This window comes from Lynx rufus, unplaced genomic scaffold, assembly GCF_022079265.1.
Source record: "Lynx rufus isolate CCGP_SWC_20201006 ecotype Redwood Valley unplaced genomic scaffold, mLynRuf1.p SCAF_10, whole genome shotgun sequence".
Lineage (NCBI taxonomy): Eukaryota > Metazoa > Chordata > Mammalia > Carnivora > Felidae > Lynx > Lynx rufus.
Window position 1 is genome coordinate 85782655 of NW_025814824.1, and position 24205 is coordinate 85806859.

The following is a 24205-nucleotide window of genomic DNA, read 5'->3' on the forward strand; positions in this document are numbered from 1 at the left end:
GAGAATAACAGTATGACTCACCTTGCACAGTTGCTGTGGAGATTAAATGAAATGGCACACGAAGAGCTCTTAGCACAGTGTCTGGCATGTAGTAAGCGTCCAAATGTTTTCGGGGAAAGTAAGAGAGAACAGGAAGATTAGCTGATTGCAAGGAGGTTGCCCGCAGATATGGGGCTTCTCGTGGCCAAACCAGAAACCCAGTGGCCAGACCCTGTGGGCTTGCCTGCTTTCTCTGTGGGACCTGAGTCCCTTGGAATTTGTTCCTAGAGCTCATGGAGGGATGGCAGCACCCAGCTGAGTTCACTGAGCTGTCTGCTCTGGGCCAGGCTCCTATCTCAGCCCCAAGGAGTTCACCACAGACCACAGAAGTGCTCCACCTTTTTTGAATCATGTGTTCTTTTGAGAATTTGAAAAATGTATATGCATATGTGAACCCGTTTCCAGATAAATGCAGAGATGTATAAATTTGCATTTAATTTTAGTGAGTTCAGTGCTTGCCCCCTCAAAATGTGTGCACGAACATTTTAGGGGTCTGTGAGCAACAGCCTAAGAAGCTGTGGTCACAGAGAATCAAACCCCTACGGGTTTGCATCCTAGCCCTACAACCTGCTAGCTTTCCCATCTTGGGTTGTCTTTTGACCTTTCACCTTCCTTATTTATAAAGTGGGAAGAATCATTTCAAGTGGTTTTGAAGATTAAATGAGAATTGTGGATGTAAAGGGTTTGGCCCAGTACTTGACACATAGTAAACAATTAGCATTAGCTGTAAAAAGGGTGTAGAGTAGTGGGAGCTCTGAACTGAAGGACAGTGAGGCCTGGGACTGGTTACTGGCAGCAGAGTTGGAATTGTGTCCTGAAGATGCTGAAGAATTAGGGAAAGATGAGGAGGGAATTGGGAGAACTTGGTTCTGGTCTAGATTCTACTGCTAACCTGTTTCAGGCCTCGGGCAAGTCACTTCCTCTCTCTGGGTCTCAGGATCCTTATTGGGCAGGGCCAAAGGTTCCTGGTTCCAGGAAGCTGGGTCCCTTCTCTGGCAGCTTCCTCCTCTGTGGCTGCAAGATGGCTGCCAACAGATCCTGGCTCACATCCTGTTGTGAGGGCAACCCCCAGCAGAAAAATCTTGCCTCCTTTTCAGTAGCTCTGTCATCTGATGTTTAGCTGCTTTGGCTTGTGTCCCATCCTGTTCATCCTGATCAGTCACTCTGACCAGGAAGACATGAGGCTCTGGTTGGCCAGGTCTTAGAAATAAGCCTGCCCATGGAGCTAGGGGCAGGGGGCCTAGGCCACATGAGCTGAGAATGGAGAAATGATAGTTCCTCAAGAAACTAAGATGTCAGCCAATTAGGAATAGAGGGGAACTTCCTCAACTTGATAAAGGACACTTACAAAAACCCTGCAGCCAACATCATACTTAATGGTAAAACATTGGATGATTTCCCCCTAAGAGTGGCTAAGATGTGCTCTTTCAATACTTCCATTCAGTCGTATCGGAAGTCCTGATTAGTGCAAAAAGAAAAAAAAAAGATATGACGATATACAGATTGAAAAGGAAGAAATGAAACTGACTTTACTCACATATGACATGATTGTGTATATAGAAATTCTCAAAGAAATCTGTAAAAAAATTTACTGTAACTAGTAAGTGAATATAGCAAGGGTGCAGAACACAAGATCAATATACAAAAGCTGTCCTATATATAAGCAGTAAAGAATTAGAATTTGAAATAGAAAGCCCCCACGCCACTTACAATACACACACACACACACACACACACACACACACACACACAATGCTTAGGTATAAATCTAACAAAGTACATAAACGTTCTGTATGTGGAAAGCTGCAAAACGCTGATGAAAGAAATCACAGTATATTGAAACAGATAAATATTCCATCTTCATGGTCTGGAAGACTCCCAACTTGATCTATAGAGTGAAGCAAGTCCCAATCAAAATCCTATCAAGCTATTTTGTAGGTCGAAAAAACTGATTCTAAAATATATATGGGAAGATTAAAGACAGAATAACCAGCGCAATGCTGAAAAAGAGCAAAGTTGGAGGCCTCGCTCTACCTGATTTCAGGACTAACTGTAAAGCTACAGTAATCAAGACAGCATGGTCCTGACAAAAGAAAAGACACCTAGTAATGGAACAGAACAGACGTATAGTCGTCTGATCTTTGACAGATGCATGAGCCCTCAATGGAGGAAGGGTAATCTCTTCAACAAAATGGTACTGGAACAATTGGAACATTTTTTTAATGTATGTAAAATAACGGACCTAGACACAGACTGTATAGATCTTTCATAAAAATTAACTCAAAATAGGGTGCCTGGGTGGCTCAGTCAGTTGAGGGTCTGATTCTTGATTTCAGCTCAGGTCATGACCTCACAGTTGTGAAATCGAGTCCCGTGTCAGGCTTCACGCTGCGCATGGAGCCTGCTGAAGATTCATTCTCTGTCTTTCTCTCTCTCTCTCTGTCTCTCTCTCTCCCTCTCCTCCTCTCTCCCTCCCCCTCCCCACCTCTGCCCCTCTTCCCTGCTCACACACTCTCTCTCTCTAAAAAAAAAAACAAAACAAAAAACTCAAAATGGAGCATAAACCTAAATGTGAAAGACAAAACCATAAAACTTTTAGGAGAAAACATAGAAGAAAATCTATATGACCTTTGGTGATGAGTTATTAAATGTAACACCCAAAGTACAACCCATGAAAGAAAAAACTGATTAAGTTGGGCTTCATTAAAATTAGAAATTTCTGCTCTGCAAAAGACACTGGTAAGATAATTAAAAAACAAAGCACAGCCTGGGGAAATACTCACAAAACACATATCTGGTAAAAGAATTGTATCCAAAATATACTCTTAAAACTCAACATTAAGAAAACAACCCAATTAAGAAATGGGCAGAAGATCTGGACACCTCACCAAAGAAGTACAGATAGCAAACAAACATATAAAAAGATGCTCAACGTCATTTGTCACTGGGGCAATGCAAGAACACTATGCACCTTTTAGAAGAGCTAGAATAAAACAGTGACAATACCAGTTGCTGGCAAGTATCCGGAGCAGTACAAACTCTCATTCATTGCTGGTGGAAATGCAAAACGGTACAGTCCAGCAATTACACTCCTAGATAATTATCCAGCTTCTTTGAAATCTTCTGTATACACATACACACAAATATCTTTATAGCAGCTTTATTCATCATTGTCAATAACTGAAAAGGACTAAGATACCCTTCAATAGGTGAATGGATAGACCAACTGGTAAATCCATACAATGGATGAGTATTCACCAAAAAAATAAATAAATAAAGGAATCAGTCCTCAAGCCATATAAAGACATGGATGAATCTCAAATGCATATTACTAAATGAAAGAAACCAGTCTGACATATGTATGATTACTTCCACCTCCCCGCTCCCAGCTTTTTAAAAACATTCTGGGAAATGTAAAAACGTTTTTCAAAAAGGTAAAACTAAGGATGATAAACAGATTGATCAGTGGGTTGCCAGAGGTTTGAGACGGGGAGAGCATTGAGTAGGTGAAGCACAGAGGATTTTTTAGGGTGGTGAAACTATTCTATGTGATGCTGTATGATACATAGTGTCATTTGGACACACGACACTGTGCATTTGTGGAAACTCCTAGAACTTTCCATCACCAAGAGCAAACTTTAGTGTATTGCAAATTTGAAAAATTGATTGTGGAAATTAATGAAATCTAGAATGGAATACGTAACATAAAATCTAACCACATTATAAATGTATGAAACAACATCACTGAGGAGGGTGAGGTGAAAGGTGCTGAATTAAGTAACTTTGGAAATGAGGGGAGCCTGTAACACTGAAGACGAAAGGAACTGTATATAAGCTCTATACTCTAGTTAATATAGCTGCTTCCCAAGTGCATTGGGTAACAATTCTGAAGCTCTTTTACATGAATACTGGAATTGAACAATTAAGGAAATGGATGGCAGATGGTAGGACCCAGGTTTTTCACTGTTGGGAGTGGAAAGTTACAGATGAGCAAGGGGGAGACATCAATATAAACTCACTTATTTTAATATAGATACAGATGGTTGCATATAGAAATATTTATAGATGTGTATATGTACATGTTAGTATACACGCGCGCACACACACACACACACACACACACACACACACACACACACAAGTATGCATGTATTCGCTTGCTCTCCCCGCTGAGAGAACCTAGAAACATTGATGCCCAGTAGCAACAAGTACACCCAGCACCCAGATCTTGTTTTCTCATACCATTCTCTAACAAAAGGAACCAGGGCTCCTTGGAGAAATGGCTGGTTTAATCCTGGGGCAATAGCATCTCGATGAGCCTATAGCATCATGTAGTTCCAGAAAATAAGGAAGTGCTCAAACCAACCAACCAGCCAACCAACTAAAACAATGCTGGGTAGGTCAAAGGAACATAGGAGCCAACTGAAAGAGCTTTCAATGACCAAAGCTGGAATAATTTGAGCAAGAAAATAAATAACATAGTATTGGGTTATAATCCCAAGTGTTAAGTAGGTATCCATGAGTCTTTTCTGATATAAATAAGTGATTGCATAAATAAATGGGGAAGAATAGGCAAATTTCCTGTGCAGAATAATTCCAATAGCTTACTTCCTTCTATAGTGACTTCTTTCCAGAGTCTGAGGTGATACTATTATTTATGTAAAAGTTTCCTATTAATGGCCATTTCTTTTCTGTTCTTTTACTTTATGAACAGTACTTTGGTGAATCCTTTTACATTAGTTCCTCTAAATTTCTGTGTTTCATAAAACAAAAATTCTAGGGAGAATAGAAGTTTAACATCTTTCAAGTTATATTTAAGTTGCTCTTCAAAATGGTCCTATAAATTTATACTCCCCAAAACAGTGTAAAATAGTACCAGTTTCTCTACATTCTTGGTACAGTACATGACCCACAAGGGGTTAATGTATTTTCCTTAATACACAAAGAACTTTACTAAATCAGTAGTAAGAGGACAGCTGTCCCAATAGAAAGATGGCTAAGGATCTGAGCAGGTAATTCACAGGGCAGATAGTACAAATGGCCCATAAATATTTGTAACAAAAAACTGAAAAAAAAAAAGTACAAAAGATATGTTAATTGAATAGTAATGGAAGAAATGCAAAATAGAAACAATGAGATATTATTTTGCCTGTTTGGTTAGTAAAAAAAAAAAAAAATTGCAATAACCTCTTTGTGCAGGGGGCTGTGGATCAGCTCAAACTTGTTGATGGATAAACAAATAGACCTTTTGGAGGCCAAGTTTTTATATGTGCTTTTGAAAAAAGGTACACATACTTTTATTCACTCCACCTTACTAGAATTTACCCTAAGACCATAATTAAAAATGTATAAAGATTTATGTGTAAATATGCTTACCACAGCATTGTTCAGTACAACAAAATAATTAGAAGTAGCCTACCCAACAATAGGAGGTGAACTTAATGATGATATTTCCCTAAGGTGGAATATTATTCAGGTGGAATAATATATACCAATTTAACTGAAAAAGACAGACGTATGGAAAAGAGAGAAGAAGGACACAAACCACGATGTCCGTCATCATGGTCTGTGTATGAGAATGAGGTCGCGAATGATTTCTGCCTTTTGTGCCTATCTCTGTGTCCTTTGTTTTCTGCCTTAAACTTCTCTTCAATTTTGTAGGTAGAGAAGAGAATAAAAAATGTTTGAAACTTTCTTGATTCTACTTTTGTAATGTCTTTCCTACCTGCCCCTTCTCTCCCGTCTCCTTCAACATGGGCCTAGCGCAAGCCTCCTGCCTGTCACTTAGACCATTGCATCAGGTTCCTGATGGGTGTCCCCGCCCCTACAGAAGACTCTTCCTTCTTGGCTTGGAAACCTATGGAAGTCTCCCCATGTAGAATAGCACCTAAGGTCCTTCTTGTCATCTTGTTGCTCCAGACCCCCACATTCTGGCCTTCGATGCCCTTTCCAGCGTTAATTTCCCCCATCTACCTTGACCCCACAGAGCACCCACAACACCAGACCAGTCGGTCCGCTCAGCTCTCCCTGGTCATGGTGTATACAGCCATACCTTAATCCTGTCCCTACCTGTTTGAAGTCTACCCATCTTTCAAGCCCTGCTCTTCCAGCAAGCCTTCCCCTATCATTACCTCCCCCATGTTCTAGTCCACTTAGGTTGAACTTCTTCCGTGTCCATGATCGCCAGGTGATTTGGGGAGGGTCCTGCCTCTTCCTTTGGTCCCTTCCATACCAGGCAAGGGCTGACAGGGTCTGGACTCACAGTGTCAAGTCTGCACACAGTACAGGCTTCATGAAAATCTGTTGAATTGAACTGACTCAGAGTTGCTTCCGCTTACCGCGTGCTGCAGATCAGAGTCAACTCTGCCATGTTCCATAATTATGCCTTAAATCCGTGTGATTTTGGGGCATGCAGGAATCTATTAAATTATACATATAAACTATCACACTTGAGGTTATGTGGCATAAAAATGTGCGTGTATTAAAATATAAGGTTTATGGGCATGTCACTTGGTGTTCAGAAAGTCTTTCTTCCATAACTGGCTAGTAAAACTTCAGAGTCTGAACTTAATTTTAGGCAATTCCTTGGAAAAAATGATTCTATGGAAAACCGGGCATGTCCTGGAGGCAACCACAGATAATTACGCAGAAAACAACTTTTCTGTAATATTCCTGCTTAACATAAAAAGCAAATTTTTTATTCTTGGTTACTCTTCTCTTGTTTTTGCATTGAAAAGTGACTATTTCAGGGAAGAGAGTAAATTTGGTTGCAGCAGTAAATGTGCCTTGTTAAGTCTGGAATATCCCCGTTTTTCTTTGTAAAATTTAGAGGTTTTACATGCCTTGCATTCCTTTCAACTCCACAGAACCAACCCGGTACCCTGCTCAGCCCTCTCTCTCTCTTTCTCTTGGTCATGCTGTCAATCCACCCTTGGGTGTCTATGTGTCACACAGCACTGTTGTTACAGTAGTGGGACACTTCCTAGAGGTTCTTGGCACGAAGCCCCTTTTGTGTTGCCCTGAGGTGTCACGTGAGTCAACGATACCCTGGTAGAGAATTTGCTTGTTCCCAGAAAGATTCAAGGGGCTTGGGGATGTTGATTTCTGTGAGAGGTCAGGCACGAACAGTGTTCTGAGCCCAAAGTGCCACTGTGTCCTTCTGGCATGTGTAGTCTTCAGAAAAACCTGTCTCTTCCCCTGCATTGCTTTATGGAACTTTGAAAGATGCTTTTGTATCATTTAACTTACTGGGCGAACCCTGTCCTAGAAAATTAAATTTCTTACAGTTGTGCAAATACTGGTGAATCCTTCTCGTCTTGGGTCTGCCTGGGGATATAGATCTCATGGGTGGTACTGCCCATGTACATATCCCTTAGTCTGGCCACTGGTCCTTCCATCCATCCAACCATCCATCCGTGGTCTTCCCACAACTGGGGTCCTTCTGAGCAGAAATCTGTCTGGTGCATCTCAGAATTCCCTGCAGCGGCTTCAGAGAGATTACTATGTCATGGAGGCCCAGTAACTCCCCTGGACGATGAGGAAAGTACTTGTCTCTCTTAGCACCACTGTACATGTTGGAGAGGAGGTGCTGAAGGAGGGAGCCATTTGTAGGCTAGATGTTGTACGTAAAGGGACCCTCAACCACATGCACCCCCAGGCTGGAAGGCTGTGCTCTTCCAGTTTCCCGACCTCTGGGAAATCCCCGTTTGTGGTGGGCGAGGGCAACGTGGGTGGTCCGGCATTTAACCCCTGTATTTGACTTTACAGGTCAGTTTTTGGGTTGTACGAGAAATTCTAACAGCACAGACTTTAAAAATAAGGGCAGAAATCCTGAGCCATTTTGTGAAAATAGCCAAGGTAAGATGTCTTATTTTTTTTTCCTCCCTCCCTCCCTCCCTCCCTCCCTTCCTTCCTTCCTTCCTTCCTTCCTTTTTGTTTCAGAGTGTGTTTCCTCAGTACTTTGGGAGCCGCTTTGCTCTGGGCCTGCTGGGCAGGGTTCAAACAGAAGGCTGTGACCTGACCTCTCCAGGCTGTAAGATGGGCCTACGTGCCCACTCAGCCTCCCTGCCCCCGTGCACGCATCGCACTGTGGCCTGCTACCCGTTACCATGGCAGCCAGCTATTCTCTTTAGTTGGCCATTCTGCGGGGCCCTAGGGGCTCCCTCTGGGGTCCCTCCATCCTCTGTTTCAGATTTAGCCCTTCCTGGGGGGGGGTGACGGGTTATGTGATACCATCACACCCTGCACAGTTTTGTCCCCAGTCAGCAGAGCTCATCCCACCGCATCCTGAGTTTAAGGCCTGGGCCCCGTGACCCTGCTGGCTCTCACCCCCACCTCTGCCCCTGCCCCAATAGGTTCTGTCCTTGCAGGTTGTTGAGCACCGGGCTTACGTCTGCACCCCACCTTTCCCCTCCTCTTCCCTGACGCCTGCCAGCCCAGGCAATGACAGCATGGGCTTCCCCAGACCACTGTCATCACTTCCATGGCCCTGCCAGCTCCTCGCCGTACGCAGCTGCTGACCGTCAGGCTTACCCACGTCTGGGCGGCGCACTGCTGTGCTGTCTGGTTTGCTGCGGGGTGTGTGTGCATGTTGCGTCCCCGCCCAGTCCCCGGGCCAGCTGGCCTTTACTGATTGCCCTTCACGAGCCAGGCACCTCAGCAGCCACCTTCCTGAAATGGTCACGTTTGAGGTTCACTTTGTTAGAAGGCCACTTCCAGAGCGGGGAGGAGGGATGTAGGGAGGTGGGCGTCCATGCCCGGGGCCCTGCAGCCAGTGAGCTGGGGCGTGTCTCTGCTTTCAGGGGAGCGGCTCTCCCACCCCTCGTGGGAAGGGCAAGGGCATCGATCTATAAGTATGCCCGGGGCAGCAGACACTAGCACGCCCTGTGTGTTCTGAAGAATTTGGAACCGTGCTGGGCTTTGCGATGCTTGCTGCTGGCAGTGAGCTTACGCTGGGCCACGGGAGAAAGCGGATGAAGTTCCAGCCCACCTGGGGCTTTCAAGAAACGAGCTGACGGCGCCCAGACTATCCCTCCTTAACCTCTGCCATCTTCCAGCGGTGGCTTGTCATCCTGGCCTTGTGCCCTGGCTGTGTTCTTGTGTAGGCTCCCCTTCCTCTGGACCTTGCCATCCCATCTACAAAATGAAAGGGGTGGATTAGGTGATCTCCCAGAGGGCCTTCAGCTCTAAAAGAAACTGTGTGACAGGCATGGCAATTCAGATATGTAGGATGAAATTCACTTCTCTCAGAGAACCTATTAATACACACAGGGAACAATTAGAGATTGTTACAAGATGTATGAAATGAAGTATTAACTTGTGTGGTAAGGGAGAAATCTCAGTAGGGACAGGGCCGTGAGGACCAGGCATAAGGGCTTGTCATTTATTTGTTCACTCCATAGGCCCTACTGTGTGCTGTACGACGTACTAGGGATACGATGGCAGAGACAGGTAGAAGCAAGGGTCCACATGGTCCAGTGCGCTAAGGAGGTGTGCACACTGCTCTGGGAACACACAGGCGGGTTCCCCAGCCTTCCTAGAGCTCTCACCCCGGTGCCGGGCACTGGTCTGGCATGTTGCATGCACCATCCTGGGTAGGGTGGGTGCCATGGTTACCTTCCTTGTTAAGTATGAGGCTCAGGTGACTCGCTGCAGGACACACAAGCGGTGGGAGCTGGGATTGGAACCAGATCTCGTGGTTTCCTCAAACCCGCTCACTAGCCCAGGCTGCACCGGCTCCCGAGGATGAGACGCGGAGCCCCAGTCCTGTTAGGTTTCCCTCCGCGCCAAACCGAGAACGGAGCAGTTACATCTCTGTGTACTTACTCCCGGCTGTGTCCCCTTCTCTTGTCTTCCATGGTAAGGAACTTGTGTGAGACTGAATTGAATCCAAATGTTCTCCCTAACTTGGGGTCTGGTTCAAAGGAGCACAGTCAAGTGACCGAGAAGCCAGAGCTCCGTCTCCCTAGCTGAGCGGGACCGTGCGGATCGGTAACACCTTCCCTCAGCCCCTCTCCTGCCTGGTGTAAGGTAGTTGCAGAGGACCCACGTGGGTATTGTTGGCACAGCCGAGGCCTCAGTATACAAAAGCCTGCTGGGACAGTTCCCGTTCGTCTAAAAAAAGGACATAAATGACATTATCAAGCCTTCTCCCGAGCCATGTTTCTGTCCAGCAACCAGACTAGTCAGCTTGTAAAATTTTGTGTTTTAGATGCAGACTCACCTTTTGACAGTTTGAAGGAAAAAAAAAGCATATGGTTTCTATGAACTCCCTAGAACTATATTTTCGACATGAGATATTTTTAAGTATAATTGAATTTCATAAATATGACAACATTTGGTAACACTTGAGCATGTTTTGTTCTGTTGTTTATAGCAGCAAAATAATCTATTCCATATCTTTTTTCAGAAACTTCTAGAACTCAACAACCTTCATTCTCTCATGTCTGTGGTATCAGCATTACAAAGTGCACCCATCTTCAGGCTGACAAAAACCTGGGCTGTAAGTTAATTCCTTTGATTTTTGGCTCTCATTTCACTGGGTTGAAGCTCTTCATTCCTTGAGCCTCCAAAGGCTTTCTCTGACTGCCTGCCCTTTGCCCACGAGAGAGGCATCTTCTGTCCTTCAGGGACTTCAGCCCCATTTCGGGAGAAGGAAGTTGTGAGGACGCCAACATGGCTGGGGCCGGAAGCGCCCTCGAGTGGACCTTCCTGGACCCTATGACTTCATGTGTGCTGGCTGGGTCGGCGACATGACTTCTGCCCTCCACTTGGCTGGCATTCTTGTGTCAGGCTCCGAACTGCTCTTGGGGAGGTCTCTGGGCTGATGGTTCACGGCTGCCCTGGGCTGCTGGCTGTATAGCTAAGAGATTCTCTGGAGAAACCTGAGGCCCTCATGTAGGGAGAAGTGATTTTTTTTTTTTTCCTGAAGGCCATGGATAATTTCAGCTCAGAGGTGGAGTCTGATAGTTATATAATTGAGTCTGTAGGAAAGTTTTTCTGCTGTAAAAATACTTTAAAAATATCTCAGACCTCTTTATCCTCCTTAGCTTGGCACAGTGCCTGACATGGGGGAAGTAATTGCTATTTCCATAGCTCATTAGTATTCACCTCCTGGCCCGCCTGGTCCAGGGTCTCCCACAGCCACACAGCCCAAGCCTTTCAAGACCTGTTTATGTCCCGCGGAACTGAAGGAAACTATATGGACTTGTCAGCTGTGTTTCTGCAACTCATTTCCGAACTTCTTTCTGCCAGTCTGTGGGGCTGGGCTCTGTTTCATACTTGGCTAATTCTGGGGCCTTTAAAACACTTAAGGATTATGTTGTAGGTGATCAGAAATGAGCCCTGTTTTTTTAAATTGCAATTTTCCATAGACCTAGCCCTAGCAAAGCGGAGCGAGCAGTCTCAGCCTGGAGTCAGAAACCGGGTTTGTGTTGAGACACCGTTCAGAGCATGACTTCTGTGGGACTCAGTTCCCTGTATCTACTCAGAGGTTGGCCTAGATTAGTGGTTTGACGTCAGTGCTTCGTGGAGTCCCAGGGGTTCCGTGGAGCTGCCTTGGGGGCCACCAGGGGCTGGGGGAGAGGAGGAGGGTGCCAAGCAGACACCTTGGCACTGTTTCTGCCAGAGCCGCTCTGTTCGCATCAGTTTTACGTACTGGGCTTCTGGGTGAATTTCAGTTGAGCAATGGCTTGGGAGATTGAGAGCAAGCTTGGAAGCCGTTGGTCTCTCCCGTTGTTGCCAGCCCTGTGAGTCCCCGAATCCATCTGAGCCATGAGGCTTTTTTCAAAAGTTGCCTAGAGATTCTTTTTTTCAAATGAATTTTCCATTATTTAGATGCTGTTGTTGGTTGTCGGGCTGCTGGGAGCTATGTGCGGACTCGGAGAGATGAGTTACGGAGCTCGGGGTGCACAGACCTTACTGGCTGTGCAACTGTGATCCCAGTGACCCCCATGAGCTGTGTAGTTGGTGAGGCCAGTAGGGGAGCCTCGCAGGCCACCTCTCGCCCACCTGCCCTGTTGGTCCCAGCCCAGTGGTTGGCACGGAGTGTTTGGGAAATGCAGGGGGCCACATTCATCCTCTTTCCCCTTCGTCCACATCACCGCAGCGCAGTGGAATCGGTGGCTGCATTTCTTCCTGATTCTGTTTCCACACCTGCCGTCACAAGCACATAGCACGTCTGCTCTGTGGTTTTATGTACAGTCTGCCTCTGCCTTTCAGCTGCCTTCTTTCACACGACAAGGTCGGATTTTCCTTGGGTCTCCGGGGCCCAGCTGAGTGTCCCCGTGTTGTGTGTCCTGCATTTGTTCAATGTGCTGAGTCTTATCCTCCACTTGCTGTTAATTCTGATAATGAGATTAGCCGCAGAAATATTGCCAAAAAGGAGTTGTTTCCCCTCTCCCCACTTTTCCGTTAATGTGGTACTGGGGAGACCCATGGGCCCACCGAGCAGGGCAGGAGCACAGGAGCCACCACCACAGCAGCACAAGGAGGTCAGTGCTTTTATAGCCTTCATTTTTTCAGAGAAAGAAACTGAGGTTCCAAGAGGTGTGGTGGCCTGACCAAGATCGCAGAACTGGCGAGGACCAGAGCTGGTATGACGCCTTGCTGGGCCGCGTAGTCCGCGTTCTTGGCCAGTGAGCTGGGTGGCTTGTCAGTGACGGAACGTGATGTCGGAATCAGGCTGGGCACAGAGCACGGAGAAATTGGCACACGTGTTTCTTGGGAGGTGAGGCTGGCACACGGGCCCTCAGGGACAGGGTGTGACCAGCTCCCTGAGTGCCATCCCTGGGGTGGCATGAAACCCTGGATAAATGAGAACCCTGGACGGAAGGGACTTATGGGTGTGCCCCATGGTTGCACCATGGATGACCTCCAGTGAGGGCCAGGTGGTTGTTAGCTGTAGGGCAGGGCAGCCTGTTGACCCGTCCGTGGCTGGCTGCGGGGTGCCGGTAGCTGAGGGAATTGGGATGGATCAGAGACTGACACTGAGCACAGGCTCCCACACAGCAGGCGTTAATAAATGCTGCTGCTGCACAAATGGGGAGGGAGTCACCTTCTATTGGCCTGGAAAACACAGACAGGGTCTGATTCATCCCAGCACTAGGGCCTCTTTGGAATACTGGCCGCCTCAAGGCCATGCGACCTAAGCAATGGTCAATTCTGATTTCCCGAGTACGCACTACCCTGCGGCTCTTACTCATTCTGCAAATCAAACATTTATCGAATGCTTTCTCCATGCCGGACCCTGAGGCTCTGGGCAAGGGCTCTGCCTTCGTGGGCTCTTGTGTTGTTCAGAGGAGACAGACACATCGTTGAGGAGGGTGAACACAAGCCCCGTCTCGCTGGTATTAGAAGAGACGGATGAATGTTCGTTGGGTGTGTGAAGTACTGTCAGCTGGTGTGAGAGTGACACAGGAGAGCAAGGCAGGAGGGTGGGAGAGAGGGTGACGGGGGCGGCGGGAATACGGGGCTTCAGGGCAGGCCTCTCTGAGAAGGAAGAGTGCGCTAAGTCACCACCCGAGTGACACGAGGAGGTGGCCGGGCCGGCATGAGGGCACAGCCGGTGCAAAGACCCTCAGTGGGAAGAAACGTGGTGCCATCAGGAAGCTCAGAGTCAGCGTGGTAGGGGCACTGTGGGCCGGGAGGAGATAGAGGCAAGATGCTGTGGAGGGGCCCATCGGGAAGGGCTTGGAGCCCGGGACAGGAGTTAGGTTCTAGTCCAAGTGCGGGGAAGGGTTTCAAACAGGAGCCGGACACGGTCTGGTTTACAGCTGCTTTTCGTTTTTTTATTTTTTAAATTACCGTTGCTACTTTGTGGAAACAAACTGGGTGGACGTGCAGGGGCCACGATGGGAAACGGGGCCTGCTCAGGAGGTGCAGGCAGCATCCAGGAGTGAGGTGATGTTGGTCGGGGTGGGGAGGCAGCAGCAGACAGGGGAGGAGGAGACCGATGGGGGAGGTGCTCTGAAGGCAGACCTGGCAGGTTCGTGGGATGGGATGTCGGAGGGGAGGAAAGGAAAGGAATGAAAATGATTTCTAGGTTTGGGGCCTGAGCAGTAGGGACGATGGTGAAACCTTTTCTCTGGTCAGAGTGGTCCCGGGAGGAGACCGACTTATTGACGAGTGACCTGGGGGTATGGAGTTCCTGGAGTTTGGGTGAGTCACTCTCTACGGTAATTATAGTCATGTGCTACACATCACACACACACACACACACACACACATTCACACACACACTCGCACACACACGCTCTGCTGACTCTCTGCACGTTCCTGTCGTGATTTGCTCTTTCCTACTGAATCGATCCAGGCGGTTTGACTCAGCTCCGGCAACGGGGGGAAATGATCGCCAGTGGGCCAGGCGGCCTGGTCTGCAGGATGGGGACCTGGGAAGGGAACCTCCTGGGAGTGGGGCTCTCACTCCAGACACCTGTGGGGGGAGGCACAGGGTCATCAAGCTCTGCAGTTTGGAGAACAGCCACTTTGCAGATGTCCTGAGGAGGCACATGTGTGGCGTTCACATATTTCGGGCTTTGGAGGCTTCTCTTCTGCCTCTGTCTGATGTCGTGCCCCAGGGACCCCTCCCCCCACCCTGATGTTGTTAAGAAGATGGCCATAAGCATAGGCTGCCTGTTTTATGCTTCCCTGAGCCTTGGCAAGATGGGTGAGGGGGTGAGGAGATGGAGGGCAGAGGAAACCAAGGTTTGCGCCTCCGATCACTCGTTCCTCTGTCCTTCCTCAGAGCCGTGCCTGCATTGCTTCCCAGAAGGTCCCAGTCATGAACCGTGCTGACATTTTCACCCTCACCTTCCTTACGTTGCTACAACATCGGCTATTTCGTCACCCCCTTCTTGAAAAATCTCCTTCCACCGGCTGAGGCCTCTTCTTCCGTTTCTGACGGCTGGCTCCTCCCTGACCGCTTTTGTTCCTCTCACCCTCTGGGTGGAAGTGTTCTGTGAGGCTCCGGCTCTGATTCCCGCCCTCCCACCAACTCTCTCTCCCTTGGGATCTCCGGGCACGGAGGACACCGCCGTCACTTCTGTGCTCAGGGCAGGCGGCCTCCGCCACTCAGGCTCAGCCTCCTTCTGCGGCCCTGGCCCCGTGTTCCCACGCCTGCTCCACGCAGCCCTCTGCTCGCATGTTCCTTTCACAGCTCACACTTGGCGTGTCTGAAATCAAACTTTGGTTTCCGGGAGTGATAGGGAGTGCCAGAAGACTCTCTTAGCAGATTGTGTTTTGGACTTTGAGGCAGTATGGTAGACTGAGCTGACGGGGATCAGCCCCGCCCTCCCGGTCGCCCGCTCCAAACACACAAACACAAATAAATGCTGGATAAAATACAACCACATTAAAACCCAAGATGCAAAGCTGAACTAGAAGCCAAGAAAGGGAAGTCACCATGTGCTGGAGACAAAGCACGCTCTCCGAGTCCGCACAGCGAGCGCGGCGAAGGGAAACCGCCGTGTGTAGGCCTCGCAGCTGGCGCCAGGGTAGCTCACGTGTGCCTGGGAGCAGAGGCCAGCTTGCAGGCCCCATGCACACGGGGGGCTGGGACTCAGCTACCCGTAGGAGTCCGAGACCCCTCGAGTGTCACCCATCAGAAAATCTCTGTTCGGCCTGGGGGAGCCCCGAGAAAGCACGAGTGAAAAAGGTCACCTCTGAGAAACTGTCACCCCAGCCTGTACCTCAGGCAGCTCTGGGGTCCGAGTACACATGACCTGCATTGGTGTGGGGACCCCGGGCCAAGACGTGAGGGGCAGTGTCCCGTGCAGATTGAGTATAGACTCCTGAACCGGATCCCCAGGCTCAGGCTTGGACCTGCCTCTGTGGTGAGGATTCAATGAGACGTAGATGAAAAACTGTTTGGAACTGAGTCTGGCACATAGTAAGTGCTAAGTGAGTTTTAGCTGCTGCTGCTGCTGCTGCTGTTGCTCTTGTTGTTGTTGTTATTTGCTCATTTTGACTGTTTTCAAATGAGCCAGTCCTCGTTACCTCTGGCCCGAGATCACCAGCATCTTTAGGCTGCCCTCCTTGCTTCTGGTGTCTCTGGCCGCTCACACCGCTGCTGGAGTGATTGCCCCAAAACATCTCCAGTGTCTTCGCTTTCCTGATGGCAGCCCGTTTTTAGCACTCCCCCACCCCTTGCTTGGTTGGGGGCTCTGCACCCAGCACTCCTCCAAAGCGGGAAGTTCTGATATAACCATTTTGATGCCCTTCTTTTTAATCGGTCGTTTGGACATTCACTCACCACCCCCAGTTTTATAAGAACGCGTACTTTGTCAGCCAGTTTTCTTAATGTTTTATTTTTGAGAGAGAGCACGCGAGAGCACAAGTAGGGGAGGGGCAGAGAGAGGGGAGGACAGAGGATCCAAAGCACGCTCTGTGCTGACAGCAGAGAGCCCGATGTGGGGCTCGAACTCATGAACTAGGAGACCATGACCTGAGCCAAAGTCAATGCTTAACCGACTGAGCCACCCAGGCGCGCCCCATGTTAGCCAATTTTTAACCATCATTTGGATTCCTGACCCTGGACTCCAGCGAACCCTGAGAGTGAGGGGAGATGCGTGACAGGGATGAGAGGATTGGGATATCTTGGCGGGTATTTTAGGGGGAAACACGTTTGGGAATGTGGTGCTTGAAGAACGCTCACAGGTAGTGAGCATATTCCAGAGCGCAGGGGACATGGTAGAGACATTTTGGCAACGACAGCAGATACCAAAAGGTTTCATACCTACTTCACACCTACTTCCTGACCTCAGAAAACAAACCATAAACCTTTCATCTGTGGCCAGTGGAGCATCTCCCGCCAGCAACATCGCGACTCCGTGCCCCCAGTCACGTGCGGAAGAGACGCAAGAGTTGGCCAGAGGAATTTCCTGTTCGTATGCAGCCACAGTCAACTCATTCTTTCCCCTTTGATTAGTATTTGCCGTTCATGCTTAGCTGCTTGTGACTGGTCCCCTGTTTGCAAGTTGAGGTGAAGTATCAGAAGAGTAGTGTCGTGTGTCCATGGGGTCCAAATGGATACCACATCCAAACGTCAAAAACATACTTTGCCAAATGGCAAGCTGCCATCTCTCTACTACCTTTCCAATCTTTTTAAAATTATTACTGATTTTTTTTTTATTTGAGTATAGTTGACACAAAATGTTACATTAGTTTCAGGTGGTACACCATAGTGTTTCAACAAGTTTGTATTATGCGACCATCTGTCACTGTACAATGCTGTTACAGTATCATTGACTATATTCCTCATGCTGTGCCTTTTATTCCTGTGACTTTTTCATTCCATAACTGGAAGCCTGTATCTCCTACTCCTCTTCACCTCTTTTGCCCATCCCCCCACCCCTGCCCCTCTGGCAACCATTCATTTGTTCTCTGTATTTACAGGTTGGATTCAGCTTTTTGTTTCTTTGTTTATTCACTTGGTTTCTGAGTAAAATCATACGGTATTTGTCTTTCTCAGTCTGATTTATTTCACTTGGTATAACACCCTGTAGGTCCATCCATGTTCCCGCGTAATATTCCTTTGTATGTAAATACCTCATCCTCCTTATCCATTTATCTGTTGATGGACTTCTAGGTTGCTCCCATATTTTGGCTTTTGTGAATAATGCTGCGGTAGACATAGGAGACCTTTCCAGTCTTGTCCAAAGCAACAGTTGACCACTTGACACGTTTCTGCCAAACTACTGCTCTCTTGAGGATCCCTGTGTGTTTCTACCCCCAGGCCACTGTTCATGCTTTTTTTTTTTTTTTTGGCCTCTGGAACCTCTCCAGCCCTGTCTCTACTGGTTGAAATTCTTAGAGATCCACTTCTAAGACTGCCTCTTCCTGAAGTTCCTCCTTTGCATGTTGGGAGTTTGTTCTCTGTAGAGCCCTCTCATAGAGTCTCTGACCCTTCCTGTTTTAGCTAGGCTTTTTCATTACTCCAGCAGGTTGGACAAAGGGGGTGCACGTTCAATGCCTGACTCCTCACCCACCCACAGCAGCTCTGCAGCCTGGATGGGCCCTTGGCAAACTTCCATTTGGGGACCAATCTCGACCTTCTGGCTCTACTTTTGGGGCTTTGTGGGAAGGTCTGCCCGGTGTTGCCATGAGCAGAATTAAAAAATATTAGCAAAATTATTGGAGACACATGATAAAAATTGTCCTCTATGATTATACATTATGTTTGTATGCATGTGGTGTATGTATATATATATTTGTGCATGTAAATTGTGCATGTAACTGTGCATGTAAACCGTGAAAGGCTAATTTTTTAAGAGATAAACTCTTGACTCACATAGATAGAAAATGAATACTTGTCAAAGATTTTATTTAACTCATTAATTGGTGACAGAACCAGGAAGATAGTGCCACCAGGAAGATATTATCAAAAGAGAATCCGGAGTACTACACTTTCATAGTTAGGTAAGGAATACCAAAGTAATTTTTTAAAGTTTATTTTATTTATTTTTGAGAGAGAAGGAGAATGACCACGTGTGAGCAGGGGAGGGGCAGAGAGAGAGAGACAGGGAGAGAGAATCCCAAGCAGGCTCTGTGCTGTCAGCATAGAGCCTGACATGGGGCTTGACCCCACAAACATGAGATGATGACCTGAGCCAAAATCAAGAGTTGGATGCTTAACTGACTGAGCTGCCCAGGCGCCCCCAAATAATTTTTAAATGGATACAAAATTAGTATTCCCAGGGTGATAATCAGTGACATTTCTCAAGACCTAATTTGTCTTTCTATGGACAGGAATTGTTGGCATGAGTATGTTTTCCACAAGTTAATTTCTATCTTTACAGAGTTTTCAGTGGCCTTAGTCAAAGACAAATCGGGGACAGACAGCTAGCCCAGGCACGTCCTAAATTCCAGAGTCACAAGTTTTCCCTTATGTTACTTATGCATCTCCATTGCTAATAGCCTCCATTAGACACGTGACTTTGGAGCTTATTTTTCAGAAACTGATAGTTTGTATCGAAAGAGGTAAAAATTACTTCTTCTGAGTGTCCTCGTTTCACTCCTTACTCATTCCATACTCAGTCTGTTCAGTCCATCGGTCCATAGATTGTCCACGGCTCTAAAAATTCTTTCCATACCAGCAGTAGACACTGGAATCGAAGTAGAACTCTGAGCCAGTTTGAACATATTTGGAGCAACAGACTCTTTGTTGAAAAGCATTTCCACGTATCAAGAAATGTTATTCTGTTGGAAAACATTTCCACGTATCAAGAAATGTTATTTTCTCAAGGCAAGGGAACAAGATACCAGTGTCCTCATAAAGAGGATTTAGAGGGACTTTTTCTTTTTCCCTTCATGGAGACAGCTTCCAGATTTGGACAACTTACCAGAAGAGGGAGGTTTTCTTCATTAGTCAAATACAAGTGCCACATACAGGTTCCCAGGGTGTGATAAGGGAGATTTCCAAAAGCAATCTATTTATTTCTTCAGGTATTTGACCAAGATTTGTGGTCTTCCTGGCTTTTGACCCTGTAGCTTATGAGTCCCATTTATCCCATGCAGCTGACACTTTATTTAATATTAAATTCAGGGACTTGATTTTTACCTTGTAATTTTAGTATAGTTTGCATCTATGGTCACAGACCCTTTCTCAATCCTAATGTTGTATATTCTCTCATTTTTCCCTATTTGTAGAGGGTTTACCTGGGTTTAGTTATCATTTCTATAGGTCTGGTATTTAGTTTTGTTTTGTAACCTATCAATTCCTAATTTTATCTGTGAATCAATTTCCCTTACTCTCCCCACCCCATTTACATAGCTTCTTGAGTTGAGTGTTTAATTCATTTATATTGTCACTTGCATAATTTGAAGAATTTAAAACCATGCATTTTCCTCTCAGTACAGTTTTGGCCTCATCACATAGCTTAACATATGGTGTTTCTCACTGTTTGTGGTTTGTTAATAGTCCATAATCCTGGCTTTTATTTTTTTTTTCTTTGACCCAAGAGTTACGGGAGTTTTCAAATTTTCCCAAGGATTTGGATTTTTAAGTTATCATCGTTGGTTTTTCCATTCTCTTATTCAACAGATACGTAGGCAACATGCTTTCTGTGTTCGCAGCCATACCAGATGGTATGGGAATGGCGGCGTGAACACAACCAGCGTGGCTGCTGCCTTCATGGGACTCACTGTTTGCTGAGTGAGACACGTGTGATTGCGCAATGAATCCCAAGCATTATAAATATTGTGGGAGAAATCTGAGGGTGGCTCACGACTTCTCAGTTTTTCTAGAAGTGAAGTTGCCTGTTGTATTTAGTGAACTCTTATTTCCTTATCCCTTTTCCTGAGCACGAATGCTTTCAGGATATGTTTGATTCAGGCAGGCAAGTACCTTATTTTCTTGTATGTTTTTTTTGATGGTTTCTTCCTGAGGCTTGCCATAAAGTCTGAAATCTCAAGGACCCTCAATTCGCATGAGGTTTTTAGTGTATACTCTAGTTGTAATAAAAGTTTAAAACATACATGAGTAAATGCTGTTATTTTTTAATAAACCCTATATTTAAAAAATTCAAGTCTTAAAAGAATTTTTTCAGCATATTAAACACAAATTAATTTTAAAAAATCACTAAGTTGCAAAAGGCTTAGTGAAACAACTAGGACTCATTGCTCCTTCCATTCTTGATTCATCCCCCAGAGGCAATCACTTCTGGTTATTGAGTGGTTTCTTCTGGTAGTTTCTGTCACACTTCCACCAATGTACTTTTGCTACAGTTTCTTGATCCATTCACTTTACATAACGGTGACTTCTTTGTATGATGGATATTGGTTTAGTTTTATTGAACCACCTTCTCTCTTTCTTCAAAAACACTCATGTTACTATAGTTAAATTTCTTTTGTTAAAGGAGTATTGAGTGTTTTAGTTATTAAGAATGTGTTAATACAGTTCTTTGTATATTCAAGTAGTAAGTCATGAATAACATGGCCTTCCTGGAATACCTTTTTGTTTCCCTGGCATTTCTAATTCCCTTAAAACAAAATTCTTACTCTAACTACCATCTATCTTCCAGATAATATATACAATGCTATAATAATACAGTATTTAGTGTTCTATAATTATGGTATAATATTATAGTATAGAATACGTATTATAACATATATAATAGTGAATATTTAAAGTTATATAACATGTATAATATCTGGTAGATAGCTGGTATATTTAGTAGATACATACACATATACATATATATAAACTATTATTATGCATATTTTACCATAATTTTATATAATACAGTGGACTCTTAAACAACATGAGTTTGCACTGCGCGTGTCCACTTATACACAGATTTTTGTTTCAATAAATCCAGTACGATGTTTTTTATGTATTTTCTTTACGATTTTCTTAACAACATTTTCCTTTCTCTAGCTTACTTTATAGTAGGAATACAGTATATAATACATATACAAAATATGTGTTAATTAACTATGTTGTCGGTCAACAATAGGATATGAGTAGTTAAGTTTTGGGGGAGTCAAAGTTATATGTGGGTTTTTTTAAAATTTCTTTTAATGTTTTATTTATTTTTGAGAGAGAGAGAGGCAGAGAGAGGGAGACACAGAATCCGAAGCAGGCTCCAGGCTCTGAGCTGTCAGCACAGAGACCAACGCAGGGCTCGAACTCAGGAACTGTGAGATCATGACCTGAGCCGAAGTCGGACACTTTACCGATGGAGCCATCCAGGTGCCCCTATACGTGGATTTTTGACCATGTGAGTGGTCAGCTCCCTAACTCCTGCACTGTTTGAGATTCAACTACATACATGTGTATATATGCGCATATATACACATATATATGTAAAATATAATTTTTAGATTATTTTATTATATATAACAAACATATATAATATTATCTTATATCACCAGACTTTTATATAATGTACAAAATCTTAAAATTATTTTATTTATTTTAATTTTTTATTATGTGTAATATATAGATCTTTCTCCTCCCCAAACAAACATGCTATCCTGTCCAGTTTTCTGTTGAGCCTTCTTCTTCTCTGGAGACCTCTCTTCCAGGGCTGAGATAATGCGGACCAGTCATTCTTAAGGCTTAGCTGACCATCTGTCATCCCAGAACCTCCGTTTACTGCTCCTGGATGGGATCCGCTGTTTCTTATATCCCATTATCTTCTTGTACTTGGTTTATTCCTTTATTTTGCTAGAGGAAGTTCTCGAGTAGTTTTCAAATACATGCATGGGAAATAGATGTTTGGAGTCTTCTGGAATCCTGTACAATACTATTCAGAAGTCTGATGCCATCTTGAATTTACTATGTAGGCACAGAGTGGAGCAGATGAGTGAAGTTAACCAGATCCAGCCCTTCTGTATGTGTATGTGAGTATGTATATGTGGGGGGGGGGCAGTGAGGGTGTAGATGGGAAGTATGTGTATAGAGACAAGGTTAACAGAGGGAAGTGTGACCTGGAGGAGCCTGGTTTTAAATTTCGGGAGCATGCAAATGTGGCTGCCTTTGGTTGTCTCACTCTGCTAAAGAACCCCAGTTGTTGGTTTGAAGTGAATGTGCAGGGTGATTTTTAGGCACATCTCCCAGGCCTCTAACCTCATATTGGCATGGTCATATCCATCGCTCAAGGCACAGATGACAGGCTGTATCTTGCATAGAGGCACTTGACAGGCTAGGCGGGTAGACTGGACGTGGCAGGGGATGTGGGCAGTTCCCCAGCTGGGTCCAGAGAACCAGTGGTGTAAGCATTGAATGCCAGCACGGCTCAGCTGCAGTGTGTGAGGATAACAGGGATTTGACTGCTCGATGAACATGGGTGATTGCCAAAGCACTCAGTGAGGTTCTAGGTTGCATTAGTAAAGAAATGACCTTCTGGCCAGCGGAGTAAGGAATCGGCTCAACTTTACAATGGGGCAGTTCACAACTAAAGGATCTGTTCTGATCTGGGTATATATTGTTCTGTAGTGATTTCTCCTTCTTAAGTGTTCATTTCAAATGCTCTCTCTACGCAGAGCTTTCCTTAACACAATGTTCATTTCAAATGCTCCTCTCTATGCAGAGCTTTCCTTAACACTTCCCTTGCCCATTATTTATTATTTGTCTGGGTTCTTGGTCTCTAGTTACTTAACACGTTGCACCCTCTCCTCTGTTGACTCGCGTTCCCCATAGATTCTCAGATAAGTCACTTCATGTTTGTGATGTTGAACCTGCTGGTTCTGGCTCCATCTTTGTCGTCGGGCTTTGTAAAGATCAGAGGAGTTGTATATCATGGTGTTGTACAAAAAAGCAAATGGGAGAGAGTGTTGTTTCCTGTCCATTTGTTAATCTGATATTGAGTAGCAGCCTCGAATTCGCAAGCTGGTTAAGCAGCTGTTGTTCCTAGTATCTGTGTAGCATCTCTACCTTGATGTGTCCTGAATTTCTCAGTGGGGGTAAAAAAAAGCTTGCTATTTATTCTCCAACTTCTTCAACACTGGGACCTTTTTTCCAGCTTATTCTTTTGCCTCTCTTCCCTAATGTCCTTAAGCTGTCACTGCTTAGCTGGGCTATTGTACGGCTGCATCCTCTGGGACTCTGGAGGCCAAGGATCAAGGAAGTGGGCGAAGCCTGCCCAGGGCAACTTGGGCTCTCTGACGCATCAGTCATGGCCTGAGTCGGGGATTTGCAGACCCACGTGCTGGGAACTGCGCTGTATTTGTGCAGTAACCCAAAGGGGTTACTTTGGTACAAGAGGCCTGCTTCCCCTGGTGCTAGACAGCTACTGTTCCACTTCTCCATGCTGCGTGACGGGGCAGCTCGACATTGCCCTTCTTAGTGTGATGGATATGGCTGGGCTGCCGGTCCACGTTCTTGCACAGACCATCAGGGTCTCAGAACCAAGCTGGACCAGAGATGCCCCATTTATACTCCTGAGCTCAGCCACTGATCTCCAATCCCGGAGGCCCTGGCTTCTGGAAGCCAAAATTGGGAGAGCTCCCAACGTAAGCCAGTACTCTTTGAGTGACTGTCCCCCTGAATCCTCCTGCGAAGCCAGGTCTCCCAGCCTAGACTCCTTTCCTCAAAGCCGTTTTAAGGAGACTTATTGCCATTTTCTGGCCCTGAGTCTTAACCTGGGATTTGCAGGACGACTGCAATATGAGTCCTTAGTATCAAGTCTGGAAAACCAGGGGTTCAGATTTCTATTCCTTCCTTCTA

At 45.8% G+C, this 24205-nt stretch overlaps 1 protein-coding gene across 7 annotated transcripts in view; it reads left to right on the forward strand.

Moving 5' to 3' along the window:
• Window positions 1-24205, forward strand: part of RALGPS1 (Ral GEF with PH domain and SH3 binding motif 1) — a 276710-nt gene that overhangs the window by 99751 nt on the left and 152754 nt on the right. For all 7 annotated transcript variants that reach the window (XM_047069752.1, XM_047069704.1, XM_047069713.1 and 4 more), the window contains exons 7-8: window positions 7807-7896; window positions 10448-10540. In XM_047069752.1, coding sequence (XP_046925708.1) covers window positions 7807-7896; window positions 10448-10540 — 183 coding nt within the window. The remainder of the gene's footprint in view (window positions 1-7806; window positions 7897-10447; window positions 10541-24205) is intronic.